The 17,286-nt window shown below is 49.7% G+C and overlaps 1 protein-coding gene and 1 long non-coding RNA gene across 8 annotated transcripts in view; one reads left to right on the forward strand and one right to left on the reverse strand.

Moving 5' to 3' along the window:
- Positions 1-17,286, reverse strand: part of LOC140511344 (uncharacterized) — a 32,505-nt gene that overhangs the window by 7,339 nt on the left and 7,880 nt on the right. For 3 of the 6 annotated variants that reach the window (XM_072620419.1, XM_072620405.1, XM_072620432.1), the window contains 5 exons: positions 16,127-16,279; positions 12,265-12,406; positions 10,981-11,117; positions 10,713-10,814; positions 9,660-10,375 (listed from right to left, as the gene is read on the reverse strand). In XM_072620419.1, coding sequence (XP_072476520.1) covers positions 10,250-10,375; positions 10,713-10,814; positions 10,981-11,117; positions 12,265-12,406; positions 16,127-16,279 — 660 coding nt within the window. In that variant the 3' untranslated portion in view covers positions 9,660-10,249. The other 3 variants (XM_072620412.1, XM_072620425.1, XM_072620426.1) reach the window with 3 other exon arrangements.
- Positions 7,273-9,658, forward strand: LOC140511495 (uncharacterized). Of its 2 annotated transcripts, none has more exons than XR_011969573.1 (4): positions 7,273-7,380; positions 8,214-8,300; positions 8,934-9,115; positions 9,551-9,658. It is a non-coding gene; the product is annotated as an uncharacterized lncRNA (long non-coding RNA). The 2 variants fall into 2 exon arrangements; XR_011969571.1 differs by having other exon boundaries at positions 7,274-7,380; positions 8,954-9,115.

Here is a 17,286-nt window from a genome sequence, read left to right on the forward strand (position 1 = left end):
GGAGAGGGAGGGAAAGCTTTGGAACTGAAAATAAAATAGAATTTTAAAGAAAGGCTTGTTGACTGACTGACCAACATTATTGTCCTTAGGTTTCATGAGACTTCCAAAGGGGTCTGTGATACCAAAAAAAGAGAGAAAGGGTTAAGAATCTCTGACCTAGTAGGTAGCATGTAAGCCTTAGTCAAGACTGTTTCTTCTCTGATTATACACCCACAGTGCCATGCACACAGTCGTAGCTTAATGTTTGTCAGATTGAATAGAAGTAAGCAGAATTGAGGAATTCACAAAATGACAAATTTCTGTTCCAATATAAAGAATTCCTGTTCAATACCCCAAGGATTTCATTGATAAGAAGAAAGGCCCCATGTACACCAAAACACAGCACTTTTTGTAGTAGCAAAGATCTGGAAGAAGAAAAAGATGCCCATTAATTTGAGAATGGATGAACAAGTTGTGGTTCATGAATGTAATGGAATATCACTTCATAAGAAATGATGAATACAGCTATCAGTCTGGTTTCCCTGCCCAGAGAGCCCTATAAGTGGGATAAAAGACTCATTCAGTCTCTCTTGATAGCCCAGAATTCATCAGTTGAAGACATGTTTGGAACTCAACTTTCTGAAACTGTGTCTTGAAATCCCCTGAGAGAGAGAAACCAAAAGCTGTAACTAACAGTCATACTGGTTACTCACTACGTGGGAGGAAGCATTGACAGGGTCAAATAGGTCGCCCAATTTCTGGTTGCCCAACTCTGCTGACTCTTCCCCCTCAACTCAATGAGCTTCAGATGTAGATGATGCAAATAGTCCTGGTAAAAACAAACACAAACAAATATAAAACACCTGAAGCAGTGGGTATACGTGGTGATTCATAGAGCAGTCAGCATTTCCTCTCTTGCTTTTTAAAGAGGGATTATGTTAAAACTCAGATCTTCATCAAGTTGTTGGACAAAACATTTTTCCTTTGCAAGAAGCTGATTGAGCCTTGGCTCATACTGTCAGTCTCCTCTTCACCAAACAAATTGTTCCCTCCACTGTTCACTGTCCTTTCATTGTAACATTTTAACTCCTCCCCCTTTATGTTAAAGAAAATTTGGCAGTCACTAAATTGTCTTCTGGTGTGATTAATACTGGCACAGGTAAAGCTCTGGAAAGAATTTTGTGTCTCTAAAGGGACAGAAGATACATTGTCATTTCAATGAGGCTGAGGCTAGAGTACAGAAAGAATAATTTCTAACCCCTTTCTGAGACCTTTCTCTTTTTCTTATTTGTATCTCTGGTTCTTAACAGAGTGCCTGGCACACAGTAGGCACTTAAAGATTTATTGAATTGAATTGGAAGTCCAAAATGCAAAGGAGAGAGACTCACTGAAATCACACTTCTAGGCAAGTGCAAGTTTCCATAAAGAGGGATTTCCATAAATCAGGTTTGAGGGGGAGGGGAATGTAGGCACAACACACAAATTTAATCTGAACTATTAACACTTTCTTTATCATTTTCTTAAGTCTACACAGTCAACAAAACATTAAATCTGGTCCTGAGTTGTAGTGTTTGCCTATCGATAAAGAGTAAATTTAGCAATTGGCTCTTGAACACACCTCTGAATAAGCAAGATAGCCCATGAGCAGAGAGCAGTAACGTACATTATATGTGTTTATGAGCTATATATACTTGTACATGTGTACATGTTGTGTACATGTGTACATGTTGTGTACACATATGTGTGTATACATGTGTTGTTAACGTGTGACATATATGTGCATATGCTGATTTATTTGTATACCCCACCCACCTAGATGTAGTGGAAATAAGTCCTTGTGGCAAAAGTGAGCCAACCCCAGGAAAGGAGAATCTGCTTTGTAAGGGACATCTTCCCATCAAATTTCTTGATAAAAAAGAAATATTCTTCAAATATTTCACAGGTGAGGAGGGTGTTGACCTAGAATAGCAGGAGCACTTGTCTACAACCTCTTCATCCAGGTTACTGGCAAGACAGCCTTTAAAGAGAAACACACCCCTTAAATGCTACAGTCTGGGGACTGGTCTTTCAAGAAGCATGGGAAGAAATATATGTATTGATTCAAAGTGAAGTAAGCAATGTCCAGGAAGATTATATACCCAATGACTACAGTTTAAATAGAAAAAGAATAATCGCAAAACTGGAAGTTGTGAAATCATAACCAAGAAGAGGTATGAGAAAGTACCTCCCTCCCTTCTTTGGAGGCATGCAGAACTGTTGTGGTCTGTGCCCAACAAAGGCTGGTCCCCTGGTAGTTTAGGTCCAATATTGGAATGAAATGAGACACTCATAGGACATTTCCCAGTTAATCAAAGGAGACAGCTTACTTAGCTATAGGTGTATGGATGTTCAAGGAAGACAAACATGTCTGGTGGGAGGACTTGCTGAACTCATCCACCTTTGGTGTCTCACCTGTGGCTCCAAGAAGCTACAGCATGTGCAGCAGCCACACCCCAGTAAACCATCTTGGCAGACAGGCTAAACCAGGTTGAGGGTAACTGACAGGCCACAAAACTGTCAGTGAGTTAGAAGGGTGTCCACCCCAGGCATGTGAAGACTTCCCCACCTCAGAATGAGCCTATGAGAACAATTTGTTTCAACGGCCATGAAGGTGACTGAAGCAGGTGATAGTGGAGCCCTCTAAGTTTGGTCAGACATCAAAGTTGCCAAGGTCATTCACTGCATGCTAGGCTGTGGGCAGTCATCTTGACTTTTATCCTGCCACTGCACTTTGATGACTGTGGAAGAGTGAGGAGGATGACTGAGCAACTCTGCCTTGCTGAAATCCAATTCACCCACAAGTTAAGATATCACACTGTGTTGTCACTGGTCCTCTTGGAAAAGGAAAAATGAACAATAACAACTTAGCCATAGCAGAAAGACACTCCGTGAGGACACTGGGCACAGCCTTATATATGACCACGTGATTCCGTGAGACAAACAAAAAGCCACTTCAAGGGCCTGAGCCAGTTTCAAGGAGAAACTTGATTGGCTTAAGGATTTCATTCCTTTTCTTTTTAAGGAGAAGAATCAACCTAACTCATTTGTGGTAGGGCTTTAGCAAGCATACCCAGTCAACCTGGCAGGGCCTTAGGAAAGACTGCTGCTGTGAAAGAGTTACCCCAGATGGCTGCTGGGGTCCTCTCCAGTTCTAGACAATGAGCCTAGGAACTAAGAAACAAGGAAGAGCAGACAATGAATCCACTTGGAAGTCCCAAATGCAAAGGAGGTCCTTTGAAAAACATACCCCTAGGTAGGTACAGGTACCACGGTGGATAGAACTCCAGGCCTGAAGTTAGGAAAACTCTTCCCAAGTTCAAATCTGGTCTCAGACACTTACTAGCTGTGTGACCCTAGGCAAGTCACTTCACCCTGTTTGCCAAGGTTTCCTCATCTGTCAAATGAGTTGGAGAAGGAAATGGAAAACCATTCTAGTATCTCTGGCAAGAAAATACCAAATAAGGTCTTGGAGTGTAGAATATGGTTGAAAAAGACCAAACAACAGGAAACATAAGTTTCCATAAAAGGGAGAAAGAGAGAATGTGGATATTGCAAAGAAGTCTAGATGAAATGTAGTTCTAAGAAAAAAGATGAGTGAAATCACTGTCAGCTAGGGAGAATCATAATGACTGACATCTATATAGCAGGTAAGATCGCTGATTGATCGAGCACAACTCCTTCATTTTATCAATGAGGAAACTAAGGCCCTACAGAGGAGGTTAAATTCCTTGTCCAAGGTCATGTTGATTTGAATTCAAGGATCAGTGCTTTTTCCTAGGGCAGGATTTTAACCAGGTTTAACAGAGAAAGAGGGGTGGTGGCGGAGGTCCATTCCAGTCATGGAGGCAATGAGCACCTAAATCTGACTGGAATGAAGGAATGCTGGCAAAGGAAGGTCAAGGCCAGATTTTGGAGGACGTTGAGTGCCAGGCTGAGTTTTCTTTTTATCATGTTGACAGTAGGGAGGTACTGAAGATTTTTAGTAGAAGAGAGGCCGTGTTCATTGTTTCACCGCAGGAAGGACGAATGGAGAGTGACTTGAAGATAACTCATAAAAGAGAAGAGGCTGGAGGTAGGGAGACCAGAGAGGAAGCTATCAATAGAGCAGGTGAGTGACTACGAAGGCCTGATCACTAGGAAGGAAGAGGAAAGAATGAAGGCAAAGGATGTTGTGGAGGCAGAAGTTACTCCGTAGGGGGATAGAGAAGGAGATGTGTTGAGGGGGGAGAAGGAAGAAAGTGACAGAGAGAAAATCTCAGCTCTGAAATTCTGACACCGCTTCTGCCTCTCTATCCAGGCAGTACTAGCCTCGCCTGTGCCAGCGGAAAGCATGCGGTAAGTATGCGCCACATTACATATGTATATTGGAGAGTAAATAACCCCAAAAAGTGCCTGTAAATAGACTCCGAGTTTATCCTTTATTAATGAGGCGCCAGGCGCCTGCTGTGTCAGAGCAGCGAGACTTTTGTAATATCAAAACCTAAATTACACATCCCAGGAATGCAGGAATCACTCCAAGCCTCTGCCCATCCAAGCCTTCAGTCTTTTCTCTCCTCAAAGGCCAATTCCAAAGGGGTTAAAGGTTGGGTGCCCCCTACCCCTCCCAGGGGAGCCCCAGGAGATGATGGTGATGGGGTTACAATATTCCTAATACTACTAGACTTCAGCATAGCTCCCTCCCACCCTTACCTTTCCCCTGTCCATTATTGATCGATACTGGCCTCTCAAAATGTGCCTGGAACATGGGGGAGGACTTGAATCCTCATTCTAGGGAGCTTTGTTCTAGGGGTTTGGGGATCCTCAGGGGGAAAGCAGGGCTAGATCCTGTGCAACAACTCTTATAGGAGGAATGGGCTTCTCTTCTAGGTCTTTGGGATTTAGCATGAACAGCCTCTGTGACTGATTGGGATGTGTGTGTGTGTGTGTGTGTGTGTGTGTGTATGTTTGTGTTAGGATGGGAGTATGGGGCCCATCACTCCCCATCACTGCCTGTGTCTAGATCCTAAAGCTCAAATTCTAGCCTCCCAAAGTTGATGCTCATCTCCCTAGTCGTCTCTGAATTCAGGTGGTGAAGCACAGGGGAGATGACCCTCTGGCCAGGTCTGAGACATCTTTCCTCCTCACCTTGTCTATCCCATCTGGAGGAAGGAGCCAGGTTTCCTACCACCATTATCCCAGATACTCAGCTCTTCTCACCCTCTCCCCACACTGAGATCTTTCAGGGGATAGCATGCCCTGGAACCTTGCCCAAGTCAGGGTTATCATCAGTAGGGTTTTCAGCCCAAATTTTGAGTCCAGGGTCTCTGACCCAGGCCTGGTAGCACCTGCTGAGGGATGCATAACCCTGGCTCCTTGCCCAGTGCCAACTCCTGGATTCTAAGACCTGGGCCTTGGACACTGGCTTCTTTGGAAAGGTTCTGCCATAGTTGTGGACTCTGGGCCTGGCCTGGGCTGCATCCTCGGCAGGATTTACAGCCTGGCCTGGGCAGGCAGCTCCCAGCGGCCCTGGCGTCGTGTTGAGCCTGTCCCATTATATGGACAGTTGAGTTTAATAGTCACTGTGTGCTCAGAGCCCCTGGTACAGAGCTGTGCACGGCACGGCCCAACACCCCCTCCATTCTTGCCACCCCCCGCCCGATCCCCAGCCACCCGGCCCATCCACACAGTAAATTAAAAATATGAATCACGTCTCCCCACTGCCTCCCCAAACGCTCGTCTTGTCAGGCTCTGTGTTCTCTTCATTTGTATTACCTTAATTTAATGTTAATTATGGTCTTCATTTACAAGGAACAAGCAACCCGAGCCAACTCCCCTCCCGCCAGGGACCCTCCCTAGCTCCCTGCCCACCCCCTCAGCCCCTACCTCTGTCCTCTCCTGCCAGGTACCCTACCCACTTCTTAACCCCATTCCCATGGGAGGACACTCGCATCACATCCTCTATCTCGGAAGGCAAGACTGGGGGGACTGGAGATAGAGAAGACACTGAGACTTAAAGGATACGGTATGAATTGGAATTTTAGGGGTATTGGGGAAAGGAGCATAGATGGGGGGAGGCCAGAAAGCACAGTCCCAAAGCCTCATCTGGAAGGCCTACCAGCCAGTACCACTGTCTCTGCTCGGAAAATGGGACCTCCACCCAAAGGACTTTGATGGGTCATCACTATGGATATCCTTAAAGGGAGCTGGCCCTTTTTCTTTATCCTCCTCCTCTCCCTGAGAGGAAGTCTTTCTTGTCATCTTGCCTAAACCTTTCCTGCTGTACGACATGCTGTTGTCTGCTGGCCCTACAGAAGGGGACCTGAGAGACTGCAACTTGCCTCCATCACATGGCAAGAAAGGCAGGACCCAGCAGGTGCTCCTTCTGCTTCCCCACAGGGACATGTAACCTTGACCTCTACAGGCCTAGACCCCCTGGGCCTTGACCCGAAGACTCCTCCAATTGTGGCTGAGAAGAGGTGAGGATGCCCTCTTATCCCAGACTTAACCCCTTGCCCCCCTCTTGCTGCAGCTCTCTGAAACAAAAAGCCCATCCCCTGTGCTCAGAGAGCTTCGAAACCCTTGTGTGTGGCTGTCTCTGTGTATGTGACTGTCCCACTTTGCCTTAGGGAAACACACACACCCAGTGACCAACTTAGACATGGAGCTGGCTCAGTGAATGCTGATCACACAAGTCTGGGTCACCTGCGCTCACATGGACATGACAGACACCTCCATCTTACTACCACTCTGAGTGTGTGTGTGTGTGTGTGTGTGTGTGTGTGACAGAAAGAGACAGAGACAGAGAGAGGGACAGAGAAGAGAGAGAAGAAAGGAGGAGGGGGGAAGAAAGGGAGGAAGAAAGAGAGAGAGGAAGACAGAGATAGAGAAGAGGGAAAGGAAGGAAAGAGGAGAGAGAGGGAGGGGGGGGAGAGAGAGAGAGAGAGAGAGAGAGAGAGAGAGAGAGAGAGAGAGAGAGAGAGAGAGAGAGAGAGAGAGAGAGAGAGAGAGACTCTGCGTGTCCTGCAGTTGGGAATACAATGGTGACGGATGATGATACCGAGGGAGTGCGTGGCTGGGGTAGAGGACAGAGAGGTGTGGCAGACCCTCCTTTCCTGGATTTTTGTGTGTCCGACACCCTCCTGCAGCACCCCCACTCCGCCCCCCGGATGTCAGCGGTGCCACGGACGCGGACACGGACACGGACGCGGGGGAAGTGATGACAAATGCCCGTTATCAGCGAACGAGGCTGATGACAAATGTGCGGGCTCCGCGCGGCCCCATTAGGCTGTAATAACCGGAGATGGATGGCCCGGCCCCCCCAGCTCCCCTCCCAGTCTCCCCCGCCGGAGGCCCGCCCCCCCAGTCTCTGTCCCCACCCGAAAGGTGCCCCCCTTCCGCGAGCCCGGCGCTCCGCCCACCCCCTTCCCCCAATTAGGCTGTAATAACCAGAGATGGATGGTCTGCTCCCCCTCCCCCAAATCGACTCGGGCTCAGCTAAAGGGAGAGGGAGGGGGAGATGCGACATCGCCAATCACAGATGGCGGGGGAGGGGAGTGGGGGGCCATACAAGGAGACAAGGAGACAGACTGAGAGAGGGAGGGGGAGAGACAGAGAAGAGACAAGAGACAAAAACCAGCAAGGGGGTGGGTGGGTGTCTAACAGTCCACATATCCGGACACACAGACGCACTCCCACACAGGGAACATGCTGACCTCCCCACACCCAGTCCCAGGATGCCTTCTTGGGGGTCTTCCCCCACCCCCATCCCTGAAGCCTGTTCAGGGTTCAAGGGGAGGAGTAGTCTGTGTGAGAGCCCCGCCCTTGGTTTCCCTTGCCACCCCACCCCCTCCCCATCCCACTGGAATGAGTCTCAGGCTGGACTCCAGTCTAAATGAAGTGTGGGGGGGGGGGGATTAACCTTCTAGGGACAGGGGTTCTGTTGTGACCCCTGTCTGAACAAAGGCCTGGCCTCAAGAGGGTTAGGGATAGACTAGGAGGCCCCCCAGGGGTTATTCAACCTTTGTCCTCCAAACTGGAGTCCTAGCTGGACTAGGTCTAGTCCCAGACTACAAACAAGCCCCAGTTTGCCCTCTAAGGTTTACAGAACTTGGGGGGCTGGGAGGGGGGAGACCTACCGTACTCTCAGGGCAGCCCACATCTAACTCTCATATGTCAAAACATTCTAAATTTAATCTGACCTCCTCCTCGTACCTCAGGAACACAAGTCCCTCCAGTTTTCCAGCTTTGAGAGCCACTGTTCCTGGTGCCAGAAGCCCCTACCCACTCCAGTGCTAAGGACTGAGGTAAGACTGGAGGAAGAAACAGAAGACATCTGTACCTCCTCCCCCAATTGGTGGGTCTGACTAATGCAGGGGAGGGAGGATGGTGGGGTGGGGGGTTTACTGGAACCAGCCTGGTTAATGGACAACAGCCAGGTTCCCCCTCCCAGCCCACCCCCTATTCTCTAGTGCTATTGACCTGTCATTAGTTATCCCATATCCAAGGTCACCAGGGCTGGTCCAGCCATAAATCACCTGCAGAGGGGTGGGCTGGGGGTGGGGGGCTGAAAGTGAAGGTGACAGGCACAGGAAAGCTTCAGGGATATTGACCCAGACCACTGGCCTGGCCCAGAAGAGAGGGGGTAGGGGTCCTCCTTTCCTGAGCAGGTACTGGAACCCCAGACAAATCCTTGTTGCTGCCCTACACAGTTCTTCCCCACCCCCATCTTTTCTCTTTCCTCTCTCTGTATCTCTCTCTACCTCTCTCTCTCTGTGTCTGTCTCTGTCTCTCTCTGTCTCTGTCTCTTTCTCTGTCTCTGTCTCTCTCTGTCTCTTTCTCTGTCTCTGTCTCTCTCTCTCTTTGTCTCTCTCTGTCTGTCTCTCTCTCTCTCCCCTCACAGAACATCACAAGCTAGCCTATGTCACATGTCCCCACAGTAAACATGTTTTTTTCTGAGGGAGAGGAAGGGGCAGAAAGGAATCTTGAAGACCCAGGAAAGGGCAGGTGACTGGGCCTGACTCCAGGAGTCAAGCCTTCCTTGATCCTTGAGCAGTGGGGAACAGGGAGCGCACTCTCAGACACAAAAGGGGAAACTGAGGCTAAGAACCTGGGAGTCTAGGTAAGATTGTGTCCTCCCCTTCGTAACCTCTATAGTTCCTGCTCTCTTGTGCCCATTTTTTATTGTTCCCCTTGTGTTGGGGTCCTCCATCTAAGAGTCTTTTTTCCAGTAAAAAGAAGGGGACCTTACTGCAGTTCAGAGTCGATGTTAGGGACTGAAACACCCCTCATGCCAGAAGGAATAGAAAGTCACCCCCAGCTCTAGTAGAAAGTCACTACCTCAGCTCAGAGCCAGAAGCTGGCGTCTTCTTTGGTCCTTGGGTTCCCTCTGCTGGCGTTTCCCTGAGATGCAGATGCCCCCTCCCCTGTCCCCAAACCCAGATCTCCCCAAATCAAGGGATGGAAAGGATGCTCCCTGAAGAAGCTACCAACATACCTGGCTTTAAAGAAACCACACCCTGATCCTGTGTCCCATCTCGTGTCCTTGTCCCTCCAGCTACGCCCACAGAGACCTCACTTTCCAGTCCAACACTTCCTGGCCCCAAGGTGGGAGGAACCATCAGAATTTCTGGCTCCTTAATAAATCCAAATGTAAGAAGAGGAAGTATTTTCCATGGGAATTTATTTTCCAAATAAAAATAGCACCATGGTGGCCCCCAGGGATGTTCCCTTCTCTGCGGGAAAACCCTGGTGCACTGTCTTCCACGGGCACTTCTGTGAGGAGTTGGGGAGATCCCAGCCCAGCTGTGTAGCCCCAAGTTCCTGGAGCAGGGAGTCACTGGGGTGAAGAGCCCAGGACCTTCTCCCTGAGATGAGGAAGCCTGGCCTGGGGGGCTCAGCACGTGAGCACTAGGGTCCCTTGAGAGTAAAGACGTGGGCAGCAGGTCCCTGGGCAAAGTCCTGAGAGTGACCCAGAGTTCTCCCTTGGTAAGGCAGATCAGGAAGAAAACAGGAGGTGGTCCCTGGGTATGCTTGGAATCAGGATGGTTAAGTTCCACATTGGAGGTAGCCCCAGGCCAGCTGGGGTGACCTGGAGTGAGCTGTTCTCCCTCTACCCACCTCAGTGTCCCCCATCTGTGAAGTGGGCAGTGAAGAAAGATCTGGGGAGATAACTCAGACTTGAGAAGGTCAGAGTGCTTTGCTGCTATAAAGTGCTGTGTTCTGCTGTTCCCTGAGGCATGGCAAGGGCTTCCATTCATGGGGTACCAGGGTCAAGAGAAAGAGTCCTGGCCTCATCCAGATGCTCCTCATCGCCCCTGATGTCCTCCTCCAGCCACTTCCACATCTGTTCCAACAGGGCCTCTGCTGCGGTGGTGTCCTCCTGTCCCGGGAGAGCAGACCCAGTAAAAAGAGGTCATATTTGTGGATTCTGTTGGTCTGTAGCTCCTACCAAGGCCAGGACTCACCCTTTTCCCTTCACCCTAGGAGATCAGGGTCTACTCTTCTGCCCCCGCACCAGTGCCCTAAGAAGAGGGAATGATGAGGTGGTAGAGTTGCCTGGGACAATAAAGAGCCTGATTTGCTCACAGTCCTCCAACTAAGCATAGGTCACTAGCACTAGATCTCCCCAATGCAAAGGCCAGGCTTCTCCTCAAAACGACAGCATCTCTCATATGAGGGTTGGAGTGGGAGGGAGGTGAGAGAGACCCAAAATGTACCTGTGGGGTGTCCCACACCAGCTGGAGGGCATTTCGCAAAGTCTTTCTAAAGACATAAGGTCCTTCATTGCTGCTGAGTCCACTGGGGTCAAAACAGATTCCCTGGAGGGGAAAGTGGAGTAGGAACCGAGCTCAGAAGGTGAGGATGAAAGAGGGAGGCAGTGGTCTACCAAATCCCCCCTTCTTCCTGGCCAATCAGCTCCCCCTCCCCCAAAACCAGGGTTCTAAGAGCCTCCAGATGGGAAGGCAGAGAGGACTCCAGTTGTACCTGGTGGGTATAAAGCAAGCCTGAGTCCACTTCCTCAAGCTGTAAGCCTTGTTGTTGGCAGAATTGTAGGAACCTGAGAATCTCCAGGAGACATTTGAGTTTGTCCAGTTGCTGACCTGCTGGTGGCCGCCCCACAGCTGAGGTGCAGGAGAGAAAGCTGACTTTGGGCAGAGAAACCTCATTTGTTCCCATTTCCAGTCTAGGTGACTTAAGAGGCAAGCACCAAGGTGGTCCAGCCATTCAAAGTGTAGGTACCTGTACAGAGATACTCCCTTCCTGAAACTGTACCCCCTTTTCGAGCCCACAGAAGGGAGGAAGTAGCCTAACTCAAGAGACCTGGATGTCACTGACTCGAAGTGGTTTTTCTCATCTGCCAGACAGGGTACAAATAGTAGGGAGAGCATGTTTGAAGGCAAATTTGAGTTCAGGATCTGCCATCTATTAATCCTGGAACCTGGAACAAATCTCCCTACCTCCTGTGATCCTCATTTATTATATGGTGATGTTTACATCAAATGTGTTGTGAGGAGCAAATGAAATACTGTGGTTTGCCAACTTCAAAGTATGAATCTCTAAGGATCGACAAGTATTTGTTAAACACCTGATGTCCTATTATAAGATCACGCTGTTGGTCAGAGACAGAGAGAACACTGGTTCTCTGTCTGCCCATCCCAATGCTTGTATACCAGATTCTCTATATGGCCCCTAGGTCTGTAACTGTGATTTTAAAAACAAGGAAATAGCTTCTCTGAAAAGAAAGAAGAAACTGTGCAAGCAGATGCCAAGACAGGACTCACTCTTTTCAGTCTCATAAGTCTTATATACTCGGGGTATCCTGCTAGACTTTCTCCCTTAATATTCTGTCCCTTGCTGGAGGATGTAAAGGAAGAGACACAGGGTGCAGGGTCTGATAGGTGCACTGGTGTGATAGTCCCAGTTCTATGTTAGCCCCAGGGCCAGGTGTCACCCAGCTCCTCATATTTTCAAAGCCTCTGAGCTAGGTTGGGGTAGGAGGTATTGAGAGGTCTAAGGATCAGGGTCTAAAACTTGAGGCTGCTGTGTGATCAGGCTCTCCCAAGGGGGCTATGGTCCCAGAAGCTCTTCCTCCTCCCCTCAGGGAGCTCTGAGAGACTCTTCCCCCAGGAAAGCAGCCTAGGCCTACAATCTAGAGTCTCCATCTCCCGGTCCCAAGGTTTTTCTCATCCACCCCCAGTCTCCTTGGCTGCCCTGCTCTTCTCTCGCCTCCTCCCCAAGCCTCCAGGTTCCTTTCTCTCCTCCCCTTACTCAGAACTCCAGGGTCCTCCATAAGGTAGAGCAGGGAACCCTGGCGGTCATAGAGGACTGCATAGGGCACCAGTAGCCCCGGCCCCGGGGTTACGAAGAGGAAATGATGAAGCATCTTCTGCCAGTCGGAGACCACAGGCACCTGGGAGAACGAAAGAGAATCCAGAGGGGCCCAGAGAGACATGAGGAAAGAATGTCCCAGGGCAGGCTGGGGTCCCCGAGAGACCCCTGGACAGGAGAAAGAACAGGGGTGGGGGTGAAGCAGGATTTGGGGCGGAAGAGGGAGGTGCCCCTCTTTCCCAACCTCAAAGTCTCTCCCCCCAATGTGGGGTGTCGGGGAGCCCTGGGGGGCTCTGCTTCAGGCAGGGTCGGAGGAGCAGGAAGGAGCATTTAGCTTGCAGGCTTAATCACCAGCCTCACCAGCCGCTCCGGCCCTCATTACAAGCGCTGCCCATCCCTCCTTACTGGGGGGTGGGAGTGGCATTGGGGGCCCAGGAGCTCCGAAGGGGCGCCCGCCTGGAGCGTGCAGGATATAACACGATGTTTAATATTCATAATTGGGTTAAGAAGTCGATCCCAGCCGCATTCCCGGGGGGCGGGGCTGGAGGGGAGGAGAGGGGGACGCTGAGGCGGGGGAGGGGGTAGACGGGGCTTCCCCGCCCCCCTTCCCCGTCCTCTCCTCCCCTCCCTTGCGCCGGTGCAAGGAGGAAAATGAATGTGAATTTATCATGATTAGGCAAATCCGGCAGGGGCGCGATTCCGGGGGAGGCTAAAAAGATGAATTTCAGCGATAAAGTTAAATAAGGACGGAGCCCCCTCCCCCTCTCCCCCTCCGCTGATCGCTCTTCCCACAATTTATGAGCCGATTAGGCGGAGGCTGCAAGTTCCAGCAACTTCGCTAAACGCGGCCCCGCTGTTCCCAGCAAATTAATTAACCGAGGGCTGCGGTTGGCAACGGGAAAGGAGGAGCCCGGGCGGCAGCCCCCTGCCCGCCCCCTCCTTCCCACCCCACCCCCGGACTCCTACACACTCGGCCCGTCCGCGCGTCCCCCCGCGGGCCACCCTGTCCTTCTACGCCCAGCGTTGGCAGTACCTACCATCCACCCATGCCCTGCCCGGACTCGGGCTGGGAGCCCTCCTCACACAGGCGCACTCTGGGACACGTTTGCCCATACGTACAGACATGCTCATGCTTAAAAATATATGCACCCGTTGGCACCCATAATGACAAAATGCCATAGCTGGCTGGCCTTCGGCGATCACCTAGTCCTACATTCTTATTCTGCAGATGAAGGAAAATGAGGCCCAGGGAGGGAAAATGTTTTCTGACGACGTCTAGCCCTCTCCTCTCTCCTTCTGCCACTTGGCTGCTGATCTCATCACTGCATCAAAGCTGCTCTCCTCAGTGTCACCTGTGATCGTGTAAATGCCAGATCTAATGACCTTTGCTCAGTCTTGGCCCTTCTAGACCTCTCCGTGGGATCTGAGGCCTCCCCCTCCTCAACACTCTTTCCTTTCTGGGCATTTGTGACACCCCTCTGCCTGCTCCTCCTTCCGCTCCGGGCTGCATGGCCAGCCACATCACACTCAGAGGAAACCGGGTACACCCTAAAGCTCCATCGGGGGCTTTGTTCTCTTTTCTCTCCATCCTCTCTCGCTTGGGCAATGCATCAGCTCCCATGGGTTTAATTATCATCACCATGCAGATGAGTCCCAAGGGTACAGATCCAAATTGCCTATTGGACATTTTAAACTGGATGTTCCATGGGCACCTCAAACTCCAGGAGTCCAAAATAGATCTAATTCTCTTTCCCTTTAAACTCATCCCTCACCCACAACTTCTTTTTGTGGAGGGTATGGCCATCCTTCCAGTCACCCAGGTTTACAGGCCCCATTTGTGCTCCCTGACCCCTCCCTTTCAGTTACCCCACCATTTCCCCACTCCCACAGCCACCGCCTTAGTTCAGACCCCCCTTACCTCTGACCTGGGCTACTGTAATAGCCTCCAAATTGTTCTCCCCACCCCCTACTCCAATCCACCCTCTACACCTCTACCAAAATGATTTTCCTAAAGCCCAGGTCTGCCCCCAGTACCTCCCTCCTGAATTAACTCCAGGGGCTCTCTACTAGCTTGAGGACCAAATCTAAGCATATTTCACAATCTAGCCTCATTCGACCTTTCTCACCACATTACTCAGAATACTTCACTGCTGTTCACACCCCACCCCCCCACTCTGTGCCTCTGCAATGCTCACCCCTGCCCCCTTTCCTGGCAGGCATGCCTCCTTCACTGTCACTCCTTGGAATCCTTTCTGCAAGGCTCAGCTCAGGTTCCACCTTCTGCAGGGGTCCTTTCCTGTTCCCCCCAGCACCTGCCAGTGTACATCCTCCCTTCCCTCCATGGTCACCCTAAAGCTGTCTTCTGTGTCTCTTTTTATAACTCAATATTTGCATGTTGTCTACCCTGTTAGAAAATAAACTCCCTGAGGGCAAGGACTGCCTTGCTTTTGTCTTTGTATCCTCCACAACTACTGCCTGGCACCTAGTTGGCCCATAATCAATGCCTGGACAGGTACGAATACATACCTTCACAGGGTAAACCCAGACATGTACATACTCCCAGATACCTCCATGCACGCATATACACACAGACTCACAGTGATTCACACATATATTCAGATACATACGAGCAAAGACATACATCAAAACACAGTGAAGTTTGGGTCACACCCTCTGACCTCTCGGAGAGATATGGAGGTCTAGGTCACCCATCCTTGACTTCGGGGTAGTCTGAAGACAACTCTTCACACAGATAGGGTCCTCAGCAGTCATGTTACACAGGCCCTTGTCCACACACAGTGCCTCTCCTCCCTAGTCCCTATGTATGCATAGTCAGGCTTCTCTCTAGTCACAGGACTCTCCTGAAATGCTGCTCCCTCCAAATCCCTCTCCAAGCCTTCACAGCATAGTTATCATTCCGGGAGGCAGTGTAGGATGACTGAACCTTGGTAGTAGGAGTCCAGAAAGCTGGTTTTTAGCTCTGACCCTGCTATTAACTGACTGAGTGACCTTGAGTAAATCACTTTTCCTCCCTCAGCCTTGGTTTTCTCCTTTGTCAAATGAAAGGGGTAGGAAGATATAGTGCAAAAGCACCTTCCAGCTTAGAGCCCTGCCTCCTAGTGCCCTAAAGTCCCCTAGTACTAACATTCTGAACCCCACAAGGCCCTGTCTTACTCTCTATCTGGTCTTTCCAGACAGCCTGAAGGTGTATCTACCACTCACTGGGCAGCTAGGTGACACAGTGGATACAGTGCCAGGCCTGGAGTAAGGAAGACCTGAGTTCTAATACTGCCTCAGAGTGACCCTGGGCAAGTTGCTTAATTCTGTTTGCCTCAGTTTCCTCATCTGTAAACTTTACTGGAGAAGGAAATGGCAAACCACTCCAGTACCTTTGCCAAGAAAACACCAAATGGAATCACAAAGAGTTGGACACGAGTGAAATGACTGAACAAGCAACTCTCATTAGTGCTGGGAAACTCCTTACTTCTCAGGGCAAGGACGGATCGTGCTTTTCAATCACCCTTCTTCCTCTGTGCCCTCCTCCCAGCACCCCCTCTAAGTCCACATCCGGCCCATGAATATGAGTTCCCTCTTGGCAGACACTGAGTCTGATCCTCCTCCCTTCCCTCGCAGTAAGACAGTACACATCTGTCATCCTTTAGATGTGTATGTTGATCGACCTCCCCAGCAAGCCAACGGAGGCCTCCCTACCTCCCCTAGGGGTTGCACATCTGTAAAGCAGGCTATTTAAGAAAGTTATGGCCCCTGATGGGTCCTCTGACCCAGACAAAGAAAATCTTACCTTCTTCATCAGCATCTGCTCACCAGTAACACGATCTCGAACTCGGAACCAGTGGTTGCTGAGCTGAGCAGTGACAAAGAAGTGACGACCCAGGGAGTAGTAGTAGAAGAGGTTGGAACCAGGGAATGCCATGCCTAGTTTCCTGCCATTCCTCTGCAGAGGGAGAGAGAAAAAAGAAACAGATAGGGATGGAGGGAGAGACCAAGGGATGGGGATATACAGAGATATCTCTATAGAATGAACAATGTAGTGAGGGAGAAGAGCCTGAGAGTCCAAAAAGACAGAGAAAGGGAGATATGTGTGTGTGCCTATATGTGTATACACATGGGCATATGTATGTAATACACATACTTTTATACTTTTTAAAATTGGGACAAGGGCAACTAAGTGGTACAATGGATAGACTGCTGTGCCTGGAGTCAGGAAGACTCATCTTCCTGAGTTCAAATCTGGCCTCAGGCACTTACTAGCTATGTGACCCTGGGCAAGTCACTTAACCCTGCCTCAGTTTCCTCATCTGTAAAATGGCTGGAGAAGAAAATGGCAAACCACTCCAGTATCTTTATCAAGAAAATGCCAAATGGGATCTTGAAGAGTCAAACATAACCGAAAACGACTGAACAAAAATAAACTGTCAGAGGAGGTGGGAGGAGAAACTGCCCAAGAGATGTACACAATCAGAGGTACAGAGAGAAAGAAGGCCAGAATGAATGCGACAGTCATCCGGGCAACAGTGTGGTGCAGTGGAAAGTGTACTGGGCTTGGACACAGGGCCTGAGTTTGAATTCTAGACCTGTTACCTGCATGAATAGAAGCCACATTCCTTCTCTGACCCTCCGTATCCTCCTCTATAAAATGAAACCATTAGACTGGATGATGTCTAAGGTACCTTCTAGTTTCTGAGATCCTGTAACCAGAAGACTTACTGGAAATGACCTGATATTTCTCAGGGGACCAAGGAAGATGGAGTATCTGTCTGTATTACTCCTTAGACTGTAGTGGGATGGATGAGTATGGAAAGGGAACGAAGAAACAGTGGAAGTTTTTAATTTCTTTAAAAAGTGATGAGAAAACTGTCATTAAGAAAAATAAAGGTCTTAAAATCTTATCTTCTGAAGGAAGTTTTTCCCAATTTCTCTTCATTCAAATGCCTTTCCACT

This window comes from Notamacropus eugenii, chromosome 1 (genome assembly GCF_028372415.1).
Source record: "Notamacropus eugenii isolate mMacEug1 chromosome 1, mMacEug1.pri_v2, whole genome shotgun sequence".
In the NCBI taxonomy this organism is placed as follows: Eukaryota; Metazoa; Chordata; class Mammalia; order Diprotodontia; family Macropodidae; genus Notamacropus; species Notamacropus eugenii.